Raw genomic sequence first — 13853 nt, 5'->3', positions numbered from 1 at the left:
TTCATTACACGCCCCCATAACACTACATGGACCATAATACGATGGCCTCCGACGCGTCCAGAAGGTACGTCACGATTCAACCCTCATATTTATCCTCTTCGTTCTCGCGCTCCCGTTACCGCCGCCGCCTCCGTCGCCTTCCCTTGTTTTGTTTAGAGTTCGCGGTGTCAGTGTGGAGCTCAGCTGTGCTGCAGGGATATCCGAGCGCTAGATCTCCGCCCAGCTCGCGTCCTCCACAAGCCTTGCTGTTGGCGTGGGCGCTGGCGTAGGCTATTATTTCGAACCTCAACGTATAATTGCTGACCGGCGACATCTGCAGATGGCTTAATGGCTCGGGCATCTGGAGTTGTCGCATCAAGCTGCCACAGCAAGACCTCGCCGTGCCCACCTCTGATCATCAACACCACCGGCTATCCTCACCTCAGATGGCGCCCAGCAGCTCAGCCATGGACGTCGCTCTCGAGAGTGGTTCCCCAGGCTCCCGGCGCAACAAGGGCAAGATCGCTGAGGCATTCCAGTCCATGTCGAACCTGAATGCGAGCATGGAGACTCTCCATCTGCCCACTGACCCTGACGCCCAGGCGACCGTCACCGACTTCCTCGATTTCACAGAGTACCTCCCCGCCGACATGATCCGCTCCCTGACCCTCATCCGCAACCTCGATCAGACGTACATCGATGCCTCTGGCAGTGTCCACAAACTCACCAAGACGTATGGAAACCTTCCGAATCTATCGCCGGGCAAGAAGCCAGATGCTGTCAAGCTCCGCGCGGAGATCTCTGAGAATCTGGAGCAGGCTGTCAGTGCCCGTACCTTGGCACATGCGGAGGCCACTCGCATGGCTGAGAATGTCGACCGTCACTACAACCGGGCGCAGAACATATTGGCAAAGCTGCAGAAGATGGCGGAGAACTATCCCCCCTCCAGAGAAGCAAGTCCAGTGCCACAGGAGGCGAAACCTACAACCATGAAACCGAAGATAGTATTGAGAGTAGATGGCTCTGGTAATCAGGCGCCAGCACGTAATCGCAAGCACCGTGCTCCTCGTATCACAGTGCCGGGAGAAGTTCTTGCGCCTTATGAGCTTGATTACGAGTCCTATGGATCAGAGTCGGATGCGAGCGCTTCTGAGGTGGATGAGGCGATCACGCCACGAGGCATTACACCTGCAGAGCCTGCGGCAACAGTTCCTAAGATCAAGCTGAAAGTTTCCAAAAAGAAGGAGAGTTCCAATACCAATCACGTAAATGATGCCAACAAGCCACCACGCCCGTCCCGACCTCCTGGGCATATGGGCACAAATGTACACAGTGCGGTTGCAGGCATCTCGACAAGCAATGCTCTAGCAAAGCTTCAGCCACCTCCTCCGCATGCAGTGAGGGGGGACGAGCACTTGCCTTGGTTGCAGCTGAATGCTTGGGAGCTGGCTATCCTGAGAAAGAGAATGAAGAAGAATGCTATATGGGCTCCAAGCGATACCATGATCTTCCGTGAGCTGAAGGAACGCGGACGTGGTATTGAGGCATATCTAGCGCTTAAAGCAGAGGCCGCAGAAGCTGGGGTGCCGTTCACGGAACCTGAGCCACCGCAGCTTAGAGGAGAGACGGTCCATGCCGAGGGAGCAATCAGCGTTGAGGCCCTGAAGGGATCAAAACACCTGATGGCTAATCGTGGTATGAAGTTGAATGAGGCCAAGAAGTTGAAAAGAGACAATGCTAAGGAGATGGCTAAGCAAGCCGCTGATGAAGCCGAGGAGTCTGCTCGCAAGGTAGTTCAAGCTGCTCACCTCATGAGTACTCTTTTCGGACAAAGCCCTGATAATAAGTCCACGGCAAAGACACCAAATAAAAGTAAAACGCCGGCACGAAAGAGGAAAAGGGAGCCCTCCGTGACAGGGCTCGAGAGCGATAAAATGGGCGAAGGAGATGCAGCCGCTAGATCAGTAAGGCCCGGGCCCAAGAGATCCAAGACGGAGACGCCAATTCCTGTCCCTCAAGGAATTCCGACGAAGCAAGTCTCGCCCATATTACCTCCAGAGAGTGCAGCATCGGTCACGTCTGAGGTTGCTGCCCTTCAAATGCCGAAGACAGAGGTGCCTGCAGATCCAACGCTTCTGCCCCGTCCCGTCGTGTCCCACAAGAAGTCCTCAACGCCAATATTGCCACCAGTCAAAGAGCCAAAGAAGGTTGTCAAGAAGGAGATTAAACCCACCGAGCTCTCTATCAACACTCGACCTCGACGAACCTCGGCGTCTGGTACGACGATAGCCTCTACGGATGCCCCGGATCCACTTACCCTGAAGCTGCCAACATCATCTCGCAGCACGGCCGCCAGTATCGAGCCAGCTCCACTAACGGGATCCTCAACGAGTGAACGACCTCGTCGCACCAGCACCGCCCGCAACACGCCAGCTCCTGAGCCTCGCCAAGCCAGCAAAGGCTCCAAGCGACCCGCTCCTGGAGTCGTCACTACCAGCTGTGAAGGCTCTGCCTCGGTGAGCGTGAATAAGCGTAAGGGCGCAACGCGCAAGAAGGCCCACACCAAAAAGGGAAAGAAAGACGGACGCGAGGGAAGCGCTGTTCAGGAGACGCTCGAGGAGGTTGATGACGAGGGTAACATTATCGATCCCAACGAGCCGCGCTACTGTCTCTGCAACCGTGTTAGTTTTGGGACGATGGTTGCGTGTGAGAACAAGGTAAGCATTCTCCCGAAGCTCTGACGAAGAATGTTGCTGACACGCGAGTGCAAAAGTGCGATATAGAGTGGTTCCATCTCGAGTGTGTTGGCCTGAACGAAGTCCTGCCACGAACTACGAAATGGTACTGTCCTGCCTGCAGGGTTACGCTGAAGATTGGGGAGAAGGGGGAGGTTACTTCTAGGGGTAGGAAGAAATGATCTCGAAGTCTGGTCTTTGCTTAACGGCGTGCGTACGTACGATGGATGGTGTTCGGGGAGGAGAGGGAAGGAGTAGTGAAGGGTTTTTTCCCCATCTTTTCTTCTACCCCAATGAGATGCCGATGATGATTTTACGCTGCTGGCTGGCTGATTTGCTAAGTGCCGGGAATGGGGAGGCTGACGAGGATGTGTAGTAGCAGTATAGTATGGTATGACATGTTGTTGCTATGATTCTTTTGCATGGCTTTTAATTGTCGGTATTGAATATAGGGGTGTTGAGAAAGGGGGGGGGCGCGGTTCCCTTGGGATGTTGGCTTTTTCTGATGCTGGGCTGTTTGGTTTATGTACGGGCTCTTGCCTGCCTGCCTGCTTGCTCGCTTGCTCGCTTGCTTGCTCATGGGTATGATTTATGTTGTATGAATGAATGTTGGGATTTGGAAAGGGGTAGGTAGTAAGTAGCATGGGCAGGTAGGATAGGTTAAACAGCTTGAGATAGTAACATCTTGATCGGTCTCTTACCCAGATGGGAAATTGATACTATACCTATGTCAGTCATCTATAGGAGAGCTCGTTGGGGGACGAGCCCATACGTTACGCGTTACCTAAGCACGCTTAGCATCATCTCAGTGACTGACTGTCGTCACGTGGGGTGAGATATTGTTACAATCAATACAATCTATAACCTACACTCAACCCACATATCCAAATCTGCACGCAAACAGCGCCGAAAAGATGGGCCACCTCATCACCGTTGCCACTTGTAGTCTCAACCAGTGGGCCTTGGATTTCGAAGGCAATCTGGCGCGAATCATCGAGAGCATTGTCAAGGCAAAGCAAGCTGGCGCAAGTCTCAGAGGTAAGTTGCTTCTTTCTACGCTGATGCTCCGGATTGGAGGGCTCCTTTCCTACCCTCGGAACCATACAAATTCGAAACCATTTGGCTTTTGAGACCGCTCTTCATCTCTGCACTTCTTTCCTCTAAGCTTATGAGGGATTCACCATGCTAATTTCATGATAAAGTCGGCCCAGGTCAGTACCTATCTCTAAGGAAAACGTTCCACCTGTAGCCTAATCCTGAGCAATCACTTTCGAGGTTTCCCTCGTCTTCATGAATCGCTATTGAAACTCTCTCAAAAAAAGGCATGCTGACTCAAACATCGGTACCACCAGAGCTCGAGATTCCCGGATATGGATGCTTAGGTCAGTTTTCAAGCTCTACAGTTTCATGGTTGCAATCAGAACTGATGATAACTTAGATCATTTCCTTGAGGATGATACAATCTTGCATTCTTGGGAGGCTCTTGCACAACTCATGCAACACCCCGAATGCCAAGACATTCTGATCGACGTCGGTATGCCAGTCAAGCATAAGGTTGGTGCACCGCTCCGCACGCCTCACGATTGTGACCTTTCTGACCCTCGGATCCATCTAGTCTGTGAGATATAATTGTCGTATCATAATCTACAATAAGCAAATCGTATGTGCCCGGTTTCCTCCTGACCATTTCTACTCCAACAAACGGCGGCCATCGACCACGGTTTTGTTCAGATGCTCATCATTACCAGCAACTCATTCGACCTAAGCTGGCGCTTGCGAATGACGGGAATTACTATGAAAGCCGTTACTTTACTCCGTGGAGGGGTGCTAGGATCGTAGAGGAACACTACCTGCCGCGCCTTATACGGAAGATAAATGGCCAGAAGACTGCGCCAATTGGCGATGCTCTCGTTTCTACGCTAGACACTGTCATCGGTTGCGAAACATGCGAAGAACTGTTCACTCCAAATTCTCCTCAGTAAGTATCATTATAGCCTACGGCTTCATCTCTTTGAATGTCTCAAGATATTTCTTATTCTTCTCTTGAGACTCTCTTGATATGGCAAATGCTGACTCACTTTTTACCTAGCATTGGTATGGGCTTAGATGGAGCGGAGATTTTCACAAACTCCTCCGGATCACATCATGAGCTTAGAAAACTGAACACGAGAGTAGAGCGTAGGTGTTGGGCGATCCGAAGTCTCCTCTTCTGTATCAAAATACTCTGCGGACATGTCTTTTCGTCTGCCCGAAACATTTTTAGCCTACTAATAGCTGACTTTCCCGTCACCTAGTGATCGTCTCTGCGACATTGAAATGCGGCGGTCTCTACTTATATGCAAACTTGCAAGGATGCGATGGAGACAGATTGTATTACGACGGATGCGCACTCATCATTCTCAATGGGCAAGTGCTGGCTCAGGGTTCTCAATTTTCGCTAGAGGACACTGAGGTTATTACAGCGACTGTTGATTTGGAGGTACGAATCCCAGCTTAAAACTGTCAAAGGTCTGGGATCGTGAGATCAGATCCTTTATTCCTATCATCAATCCTGAGACATTGTGTTTTCGATATACTAAAGTGTTGATCAGGACATCAGAGCATATCGTGATCAGCAATCCAGAGCGATGCAAGCGCTGGCACAGCAAAGTTATGAGCGTGTAAACGTGGATGGTCAGGCTCCCGTGCTCTGTGCAGATGAGAGGATCTAATATGCTCCCAGTTTCAATGTCTAGAGAAGGGGATGAGATTGATCTCTCACTACACCCTACAACACCTCGGCCCGTCAAGTACCTTCTCCCACAACAGGAAATTGCTTTGTAAGTGTCAGCTTCTCGTAGCGCATTGCCCTCTTGCAAACAAAGATTGAAGTCGAGATACTCCAAATATACCCTGAAGAAGCAATACTGACTGCGAGATTCAAATGGATAGTGGCCCTGCGTGTTATCTCTGGGATTATCTGTATGTGTTTTACCACCGTGAACGAGTCTGTGATATGGGATCAGGATAATCCCTCATTGATTCTAATTCTGGTCCCGATCATGATTATTTTTGACGTACTAAACTCCTGAACAGACGTCGAGCGAAACAAGCAGGGTACTTTCTGCCTCTCAGCGGGGGGATCGATTCGTGCGCTACTGCTGTCATAGTCCATTCCATGACACGTTTGGTATTACAATCCATCGAATCAGGAAACCGCCAGGTTCTTGCGGATCTGCACCGCATCTCTGGAGAAGAGCTGGACAGTAGCTTCGTTCCCAAAACTCCACAGGAGATCGCGAACCGCATATTCTGTACCGCGTACATGGGGATGGAGAAGATGTCATCATCTGAGACTCGCGCTCGGGCTGAACAGCTCGCTGCGGAGATTGGTGCTCATCACATCTCTTTCAACCTTGACCCCGTGTATGAAGCACAGGTTCAGCTCCTGGCTGAAAATACTGGCACCGAACCCAAGTTCAAGACGGCAGGTATGCGTTTGTCTCCTCAGCGAACTTTCCGTTCCTCAGCTGGCTCCTGATCTTTTACCCTGCCACGAATGATTAAGACACCACCAAAGAGACTTACTGACTCATATACCTGTATACAGGAGGAACCAAGGTCGAGAACCTTGTTCTACAAAATATCCAAGCAGTAAGTATTAAGCGAGCCCGTGATTTCCCCCTTCGAATCTCTTGAAGATTAAGAAGTGTCTTCTATCTTCCTCTCAATTACTCTTGATATGGAAAATGCTGACTCCTCTGTTTATCGTAGCGACTTAGAATGGTCAATGCATACGCTTTAGCTCAAATCCTCCCTCAAAGCAGAGGCCGCCGAGAAGGAGCACCTGGGTCACTATTAGTGCTTGGGAGCGCCAATGTGGATGAAAGCCTCAGAGGCTATTTGACGTACGTATCGCTCCAATGCTATTTTAACGGAGGCTCCGATACTTACAGTATATTACAGAAAATACGACTGCTCTTCAGCCGAGTAAGTGACTTCCAAAGCAATATCTATGGCCCCTCTAACCGCTACCAGTATCAACCCCATCGGTGGAATATCAAAGACAGATCTCAAAAGCTGTAAGTTGCGAAGCTCTATTATCGAGCCTAGTTGCTTCTAGCTTCTAAAGTGCTTCCTAAATTATCTGGAAAATTTTCACTAAACATCGATTATGCTAGTCATTTATTGGGCTTCTCTGAAGGAGAACTTTGGACTTGACCTCCAAGGCTTTCTGTCTGCGCCTCCAACGGCAGAGCTAGAGCCATTGACGGACTCTTATGTTCAGTCGGACGAGGTCAGTATTAACCTTTTCTTCCTCGGTCTGGCCTTGAGCATCTCCTCTAGTGTCACTTTTGAGTACCATTAAACGAGGCATGCTGACTCGAATATGTGTGTATAGGCCGATATGGGAATGTAAGCACCTCCCGAAATTTCCCTGAATATTACTCTTAAACCAAGCCCCAAAGAAGAAATACTGACCCAAACATCTGCATCAGAACGTATGACGAGCTCAGTGTTTTTGGCCGACTGAGGAAAATAAAGTCAGTAGAATGCGTCGCGTTTGGAATACGGCTGCTGACAGCTACCAGCAAATTGGGCCCTTATGGAATGTTTGAGAAACTGTTGCACCTTTGGACTGATAAGCTGTCACCGCAGCAAATCTACGAGAAAGTTCGATTCTTCAGGTTCGTATCTTCCCAAATTCCAAATACTAGAGATCTGGGACCAGGATTGATTATTATATTGGTCCTGATCTTGATCGTAAGATATTGTGTTTTTCGTATACTAAATTCTTACAGCTGGAATTACTCGATCAACCGTCACAAACAAACGACAATTACGTGAGTGGAAATCTCCTACTGGGTCACATGGAGCGATTTTTCCCCTCTCTCGAGAATGATCAAGATTCAAGAAAGCTAACGACGAACTTCAATATGTAGTCCGGCGTACCACATGGAGGCTTATGTACGTATCAATTCTCATCTGAATTCCAAAGAATTTGGATTCCGGATCGCAAGACCTTTCTTAGGATTAGGTCTTGGAGACCAAAACCCTTGACCTTGAAAATTTGCCAAAACTAACTGTGGTAAAGGGCGTAGACGATAACCGCTTTGATATGAGTAAGTCTAACGATTTCAGTTCCCATAGCTGACTTGAGGCGAATTTCTCGCGCCTAGGTTATGACTGCGCTTGCTGATATCTCATCACAGGACCTTTCCTGTATCCCAGCTTCCAATGGGCCTACGCCAAAATCGAAAGGAGCATTAAGCAGATGGGCGAAGCAGGTACCCGGGTCCCTGCTAGTGGTGCTGAAAGCGAGGAGTGATGACTGAAGAGAGAGCTCAACGCTGCCCCCCATCACACAGGTGATAAAAAGATCAAGGCCATAGAACTTCAGAATGAGTCTACAAATCGGAGATTTTCCCAGATTTCGGATGTGATTTGACGTTGATATTGATGTTGAATTTGAATATTTAACCGATAAGGAACATTTCCGTATTTACCAGAGCTAATACGAGTTGGTATAATAAATTGAAAAAAAGCACTTGCAAGATGAAGAATATTTTGATATTAGATCCCGTTCCTTTTCTTACAAGCAAAGATAATATACTTTTGCCTACCCCGTTGTACTTGGAGATCTGATTCCAATTGTACCTGATCGTCGGTTCCCTTGAATTTAATTTATCATAAAATCCCGAGCTGGCGCAACCACCAAGGCGGGACAGTAACGGTCTACCACTTATCAAACAACAACTATCAATATAAATATAAATAAATAAAAAAATTATATTTGTATGCTTACAAAATTTTGCTTTGTAAATATGAATTAAAATCATGAAAATGCATTTATTTGTGATGATCTGATATATTGAGATGGAATGAAAATAAACAAGTAAAAACTGTCCTATATAATTCGACTTTACTTATTGTTATTGTTGTTGTTGTTATTATATTTATCAACGTCGGGCGGGTATTTAAAACGCAATGCTTAAACCTTGGAGACCTTATATAAGATACGGCGACGTGCTAAGTAAAGGAATTATATACAAAGTACTATTTAATCGAGAGTAAAAACCACGTTAAAGAAAACCTCTTGTTAAATAGCTAAACACTTATAAACCTTTTCAAAGCAATTCATAGTATTATGCGTCGAGTTTTCTTTCGACAACTATCGAATACGTGTGGCCCTACGAGCGGCCTCGATCCGTATAATACAAACATCGTTTTTTTCCGTCGTAAAGCTAAGAAGGCTCGCGTTCGTAGCCTTTTAAATAAAGCCGATATATTTGCAAAACGCTTTTTCGCAAGCGCAGTACCGTGTTTTCGAGCAATCGAACAAAGCCCTTCTTATCCTATCTCTTATACACGTTCTTTTTCTATCGCAAATCCTCTTAGTCTTTTCAGTCGGTATGCCCGTCAAGTATAGATCGTAATCAGCGTGGTATTCGAGAAGAAGGAAAAGGGAGGTTCGGAATCGATTCGCTGATAAAAGAGAATTTTTCGAAGAGACGTCGCATATCGATGATTCCATTTCGGCTCTTTAGACTCTTTATCTTTCGTACTACCGTAAGAGAAAGAAAGAGAAAGAGCTGAAGGTTCGGCAAGGGCACCTCGTATAGGTAAAGAATCGTAGCCCCCCAATTTACTTCTTTATTGCGAATATCTTAATAATCACAACCTTTATTAAAAAAAAAAAAGAAAAAAGCGTCCGATAGATGGAAAAGAGATGATTTAACAGAGTATATCGCTACAGGTATTCAATGATCAAGTAAAAATATTGGTAATGATGCACGTATTCTTTTGATATTCCTCGCTTATTCTAGTATTTATCGCGGCAAATTCTGATATATACTCATTGGTAAGTAAAATCGAAATATATATATATATATATTTTCAAGAGTACCATTTTTACTACTTTAACTTAATACAATGAAGGAATAACAACTTGTCATTGAAATTCGATTAGTTGATTGATGTCAAAATTAAAGAAGTACGGCGCATCTTTCTATACAGAAATAATTATGATGTGATCGTTGATTGGTTTTCTAGTCGTTAAAAAAGGAGCAAGTCGGTCAATTCTTTCGAATTGAAATTTAAGGAAACCGACGATTACCTAGGCGAGCAATCTCCGGCTATGGTGTTTTTTCTTTTTTCTTTTTTTTTTTTCTTACGAGAAGGTGATGGAGGCATTGTGTATTGCGTTTAGACGCATGTCAAATAGGTATGCGGTGGGTAAAGCGCATGATGCAAACCTGCCTTGAATATCTACGTGCTTCACCAGTCACACCCTCGATCTCGAGGACTAGGTAGACGTGCTGATGAGCTAGTGAGAACTACACGATTTCGCACCTCGACTTCAGTCTCAATCTCGGCTCAGGCTCAGGCTCAAGCTCAAGCTCGACGCTTTCCTGCCAGCAGCCACTTCACTGACTGACAACCTGGCGTTAGCTCGCTCACCTCCATCACCCATCCAAGTACCCGCTGTAGGGGGTTTCAGACTTGAACGGTAGATATACCTGGAGGAGTAGCAGCAGTAGTAGGTAGTAGGAGTACGAGGAGGAGATTTCTCCCACCTACTTACCTACCTAGCAACACTATCGTTCAATCCCTCGCGAGATCCACCACCTGCTAGCACCCTTACTGAGCAAAACCGCAAACCGCAGCCCGCAACAACACACCCATCTCCCGCTCCCCTCTGAATTACCGTTCAGATTCGATACAATACGATACAATACGAAGATCAGCAGCGAAAACGTCCCTCGGCTCGGCGAGCATCAACCAGACCCCTCGTGAACATGAACGAACAGTCTCAGTTGTGAGAATCGGGGAGGAGGGGATATGGTATGGAATGGTATGGTATGGTTGCTTGGTTGCCACACGACCTCCGCCGCTTCTATCTCCCGAGTAAAGATGCAGAGCGGGGTCTCTCGCAACAGGAGACGCAGCGCAGGATGATGTCGTCGGTGAAGCCGAGGGGCGGATACCCGTACGTAGTAGTACATACCCCCGAGCTCTTGAGGGGCCGGTAGCGGCTGCGGCCTAGGACGAGGATGTTGACATGTACGTAGTAGTAGTACTACTAGCAGCCGGCTTCTGCGCGCGCCTCGCGGAGGTACCGGGAGGTAGAACGTTGCCCCGGTGCAGGTCAAGCCACGGGGCGAATGGGAAGCGAGAATCCGGTAACGGGTAAGGAAGGTGCCCCTCGGGGAAGGTCACGGCGTCGAGATTCGGTTTCCGAAGTCGCATCCGAGCGCGGGGCTGATTGGAAGGGGGAGGATGTTACGGGTACTATCGGTACAAAGAATCCCTCGCTAGTCAGTGCACTGACTTTGTAACCTGCGGGCGCTCGGTCACAGTCACGGCAAGCAAGTGTCCCAGGTCAAGCAAGTGTCCCGTTTTAAATACGTAGTACGTAGTATTTCAACATGTATTGGAAATAACTTAGCAACGAACAAAGCTATGATATTAAAATTTGATACCTCCAAAGAGCTTGATTCCGCCGACTAATGCATTCAATTTTTATCGATAGAGCTTTTTTTATTATCAAGTTAATCAAGTTGCAAATCGTAAAAAAAAAATAAAAAAAAATTGGTTCTTTATCGAAAAGAATCGAAAATCGCAATTTGTAGTAAAAACAAGTCAGTAACGCAAAAAATAATAACAATAAATTAGAGATATACGAATTGAGATGAGTGAATTATATTTGACTTGTAAAAAATATTATATATTTTTATCATTTGAAATAAGTGAAATAATACTCTATTACGTAAAAATTACAATCGTAGAAGCGGAAAAAGCTCGGACGATTTAGCGAAAATTTAAGAACGTCAACTTTTCGATCATATTTATAACTTGAGTAAGATAATAATTATAAGAGCTATAATAATAAAAACAGATTGTACGAGTCTGCTTGATTAAGAATTTTTTTAATATCGAGTTTTTATATTGAAACTGAATGCAAGATACGATTAATATTAAAGAATATAAAAATTTCAATAGAAAATATTTGATTTTCGATCAAATTCAATTCATAACCAAATATTATTCACTTCATTGATTATAAGATTGTTAATAAAAAGATTTCATACTTGATTCGACTCTTAAAGATCTCGATTACGCCGATCTATGCATTTAGTTTTGAATATTATAGCATCATTCGTTGCCAAGTTATTTCAATACAAGTTGAAATAATTGAAATGGGATAGTTGCTTGACCTAGGACACTTACTTGCTTTGCCCTGACTGTGACCGAGAGTCCGCAGGTTACAGAGTCGGTGAGTGCACTGACTAGGTATTACCATCTGTCTCGCTGTGGTCACCGGTGGCGGCTATGAGCTTGCCGAGTCTTATGAAGTCAGCTCTGCCTTATGCCGCTGAGAGTGTTTATGAGGTAATATTCATCGATACTCATAGTATAGATGTGCTGCTATACGTAGCACAGGAGATAAAAAAAAAACAAAAAAAAAACGGTTGCACGAAATGCTGCACCCGCTACGCCCTGATCCTCAAGCTCTACATACGTACACACTGAGAAAGCTCGACACCTTAAAAGAAAAAGAAAAAGAAAAAGAAAAAAAAAAACATACAGCGGGCGTCTCAGTGTCGTACATCAAACACCAGACAGTAGAGTTAGTTATCTTGCCTTTACCTCTCCGGCCGTTGATCTCCCTCACCCCAAGACTTAAAAAGGATAGATAGATACCCCAATACCTCCTACATACTAGCCTATGCATCACAGTTCTTCGCACGCAACAACCCCCCCCCCCGCGCCCCAAAAAACGAGAAAAGTTCAAGCCAGAACATAGGTAACGTCCGCAACTCCCAATGCCAAAGGGTAATATCCTCACCTAGGTATGCATACCTGCCTCCTCCTCCTCCTCCTCCTTCTACACAAGAATTACATCCAAGCCACATCCAAGCCACACACACACAAACACACACACACACACACACACACACACACACACACACACAACCCAACCCAATATCCTCACCAAAGACCAAGGAGGAATTAAAAAAAAAAAAAAAGAGAGAACCATTTCTGTAGAGAGCGCTCTCATCACGGCCCTACTTACTCTCTCCAAGTATACTAATACTTTACTAATACTCTACTAGTACCATACTAATACTCTACTAATACTAATACTCTACTAATACTCTACTATACCATACTATACCATACCATACCATATTACACCACACCACACCACGGTACACCACGGCACGGCACGCTACCATCGACCCAACCCACCCGTCCACCTATCCACCTATCCACCTACCCATTCCCCCATCCCATCCCACCCCACCCCCCAATAAAATAACCCAAGCACGCACCGTAGAAACGCAGCAAGCAGCCCTCCCTCCCGCTCAACTAACCACTAACCACTAACCACTAACCAGCAACCAGCAACCGGCACAACAAAAACAAAAAAACCACCCAGGTCTTCTCACGACGTACGCTCCAGCTCGCTAGCCCCACGTGCAGGTAGCGGAGAGAACGAACTGCGTCTCTATCTAGCTGTAGAGAGAGAGAGAGAGAGGGGGGGGGAGAGAGAGAGAGAGAGGGGGAGAAAGAGAGGGAGAGAGAGAGGGAGAGAGAGAAAGGGAGAATTTGTGTAGGTCGTGGTGGAAGAAAAAAAAAAAGAAGAAAAGAAAAGAAGAGAAAAAAAAAAAACGGGGGGGGGGGGGGGGGGGGGGGGGGAAGAAGGAAAAGGGAAGGGAGGGGGAAGAGAGGGGAAAAGGAAGGGAAAGGGAAAGGAAAAGGGGGGAAGAAGGAAAAGGAATGGAAAGGGAAAAGGAAAGGAATTGGAAAAAGGAAAGGTAAAAAGGGGGAAGGATATATGAACATGAACATGAACATGAACATATATACACACATATATACACACACATATATACAGATACAAACACACACAACTAGAGAGACAAGGTAAGTAAGACCAGACTGACTGACTGACCGACCGACCGACCGACCGACGAGTGTTAGAGGGCAGCCAACTCAAGCCACGTCGAACCCCCCATAAAGAAAGATCATAATCAAAAGAATAACAGTATAGCAAATTTGTAGATTAGAGAAGGAGAAAAACATCTAGGCTCCGAAATACACTCACAAACACCTCTAGACGGTCATTAAAAAAGATCCATGTCACAGCTACTG

The 13853-nt window shown here is 46.3% G+C and overlaps 2 protein-coding genes across 2 annotated transcripts; both read left to right on the top strand.

The window, feature by feature from the left end:
- Positions 1 to 41: 41 nt before the first annotated feature.
- On the top strand, positions 42 to 2896 carry L3040_007162 (uncharacterized protein; the record flags this gene model as incomplete). Its single annotated transcript, XM_066156177.1, has 4 exons — positions 42 to 64; positions 320 to 2696; positions 2753 to 2778; positions 2839 to 2896. The coding sequence occupies 4 exons, from the start codon at positions 42 to 44 to the stop codon at positions 2894 to 2896; spliced, it is 2484 nt and encodes an 827-aa protein (XP_066010984.1).
- A 732-nt stretch (positions 2897 to 3628) lies between these two features.
- On the top strand, positions 3629 to 8022 carry L3040_007161 (uncharacterized protein; the record flags this gene model as incomplete). Its single annotated transcript, XM_066156175.1, has 23 exons — positions 3629 to 3752; positions 3917 to 3925; positions 4067 to 4096; positions 4153 to 4268; positions 4330 to 4374; positions 4463 to 4692; positions 4804 to 4892; positions 5009 to 5193; positions 5306 to 5387; positions 5437 to 5533; positions 5790 to 6184; positions 6304 to 6347; positions 6468 to 6601; positions 6660 to 6683; positions 6732 to 6775; positions 6875 to 6990; positions 7096 to 7109; positions 7193 to 7237; positions 7286 to 7381; positions 7496 to 7537; positions 7637 to 7661; positions 7789 to 7816; positions 7907 to 8022. The coding sequence occupies 23 exons, from the start codon at positions 3629 to 3631 to the stop codon at positions 8020 to 8022; spliced, it is 2130 nt and encodes a 709-aa protein (XP_066010983.1).
- Between the last annotated feature and the right edge of the window lie 5831 nt (positions 8023 to 13853).

This window comes from Drepanopeziza brunnea (assembly GCF_022702325.1).
Source record: "Drepanopeziza brunnea f. sp. 'multigermtubi' strain 214-2 chromosome Unknown ctg12, whole genome shotgun sequence".
Taxonomy (NCBI): Eukaryota; Fungi; Ascomycota; class Leotiomycetes; order Helotiales; family Drepanopezizaceae; genus Drepanopeziza; species Drepanopeziza brunnea.
This window is presented reverse-complemented; position numbering and strand designations above follow the sequence as displayed.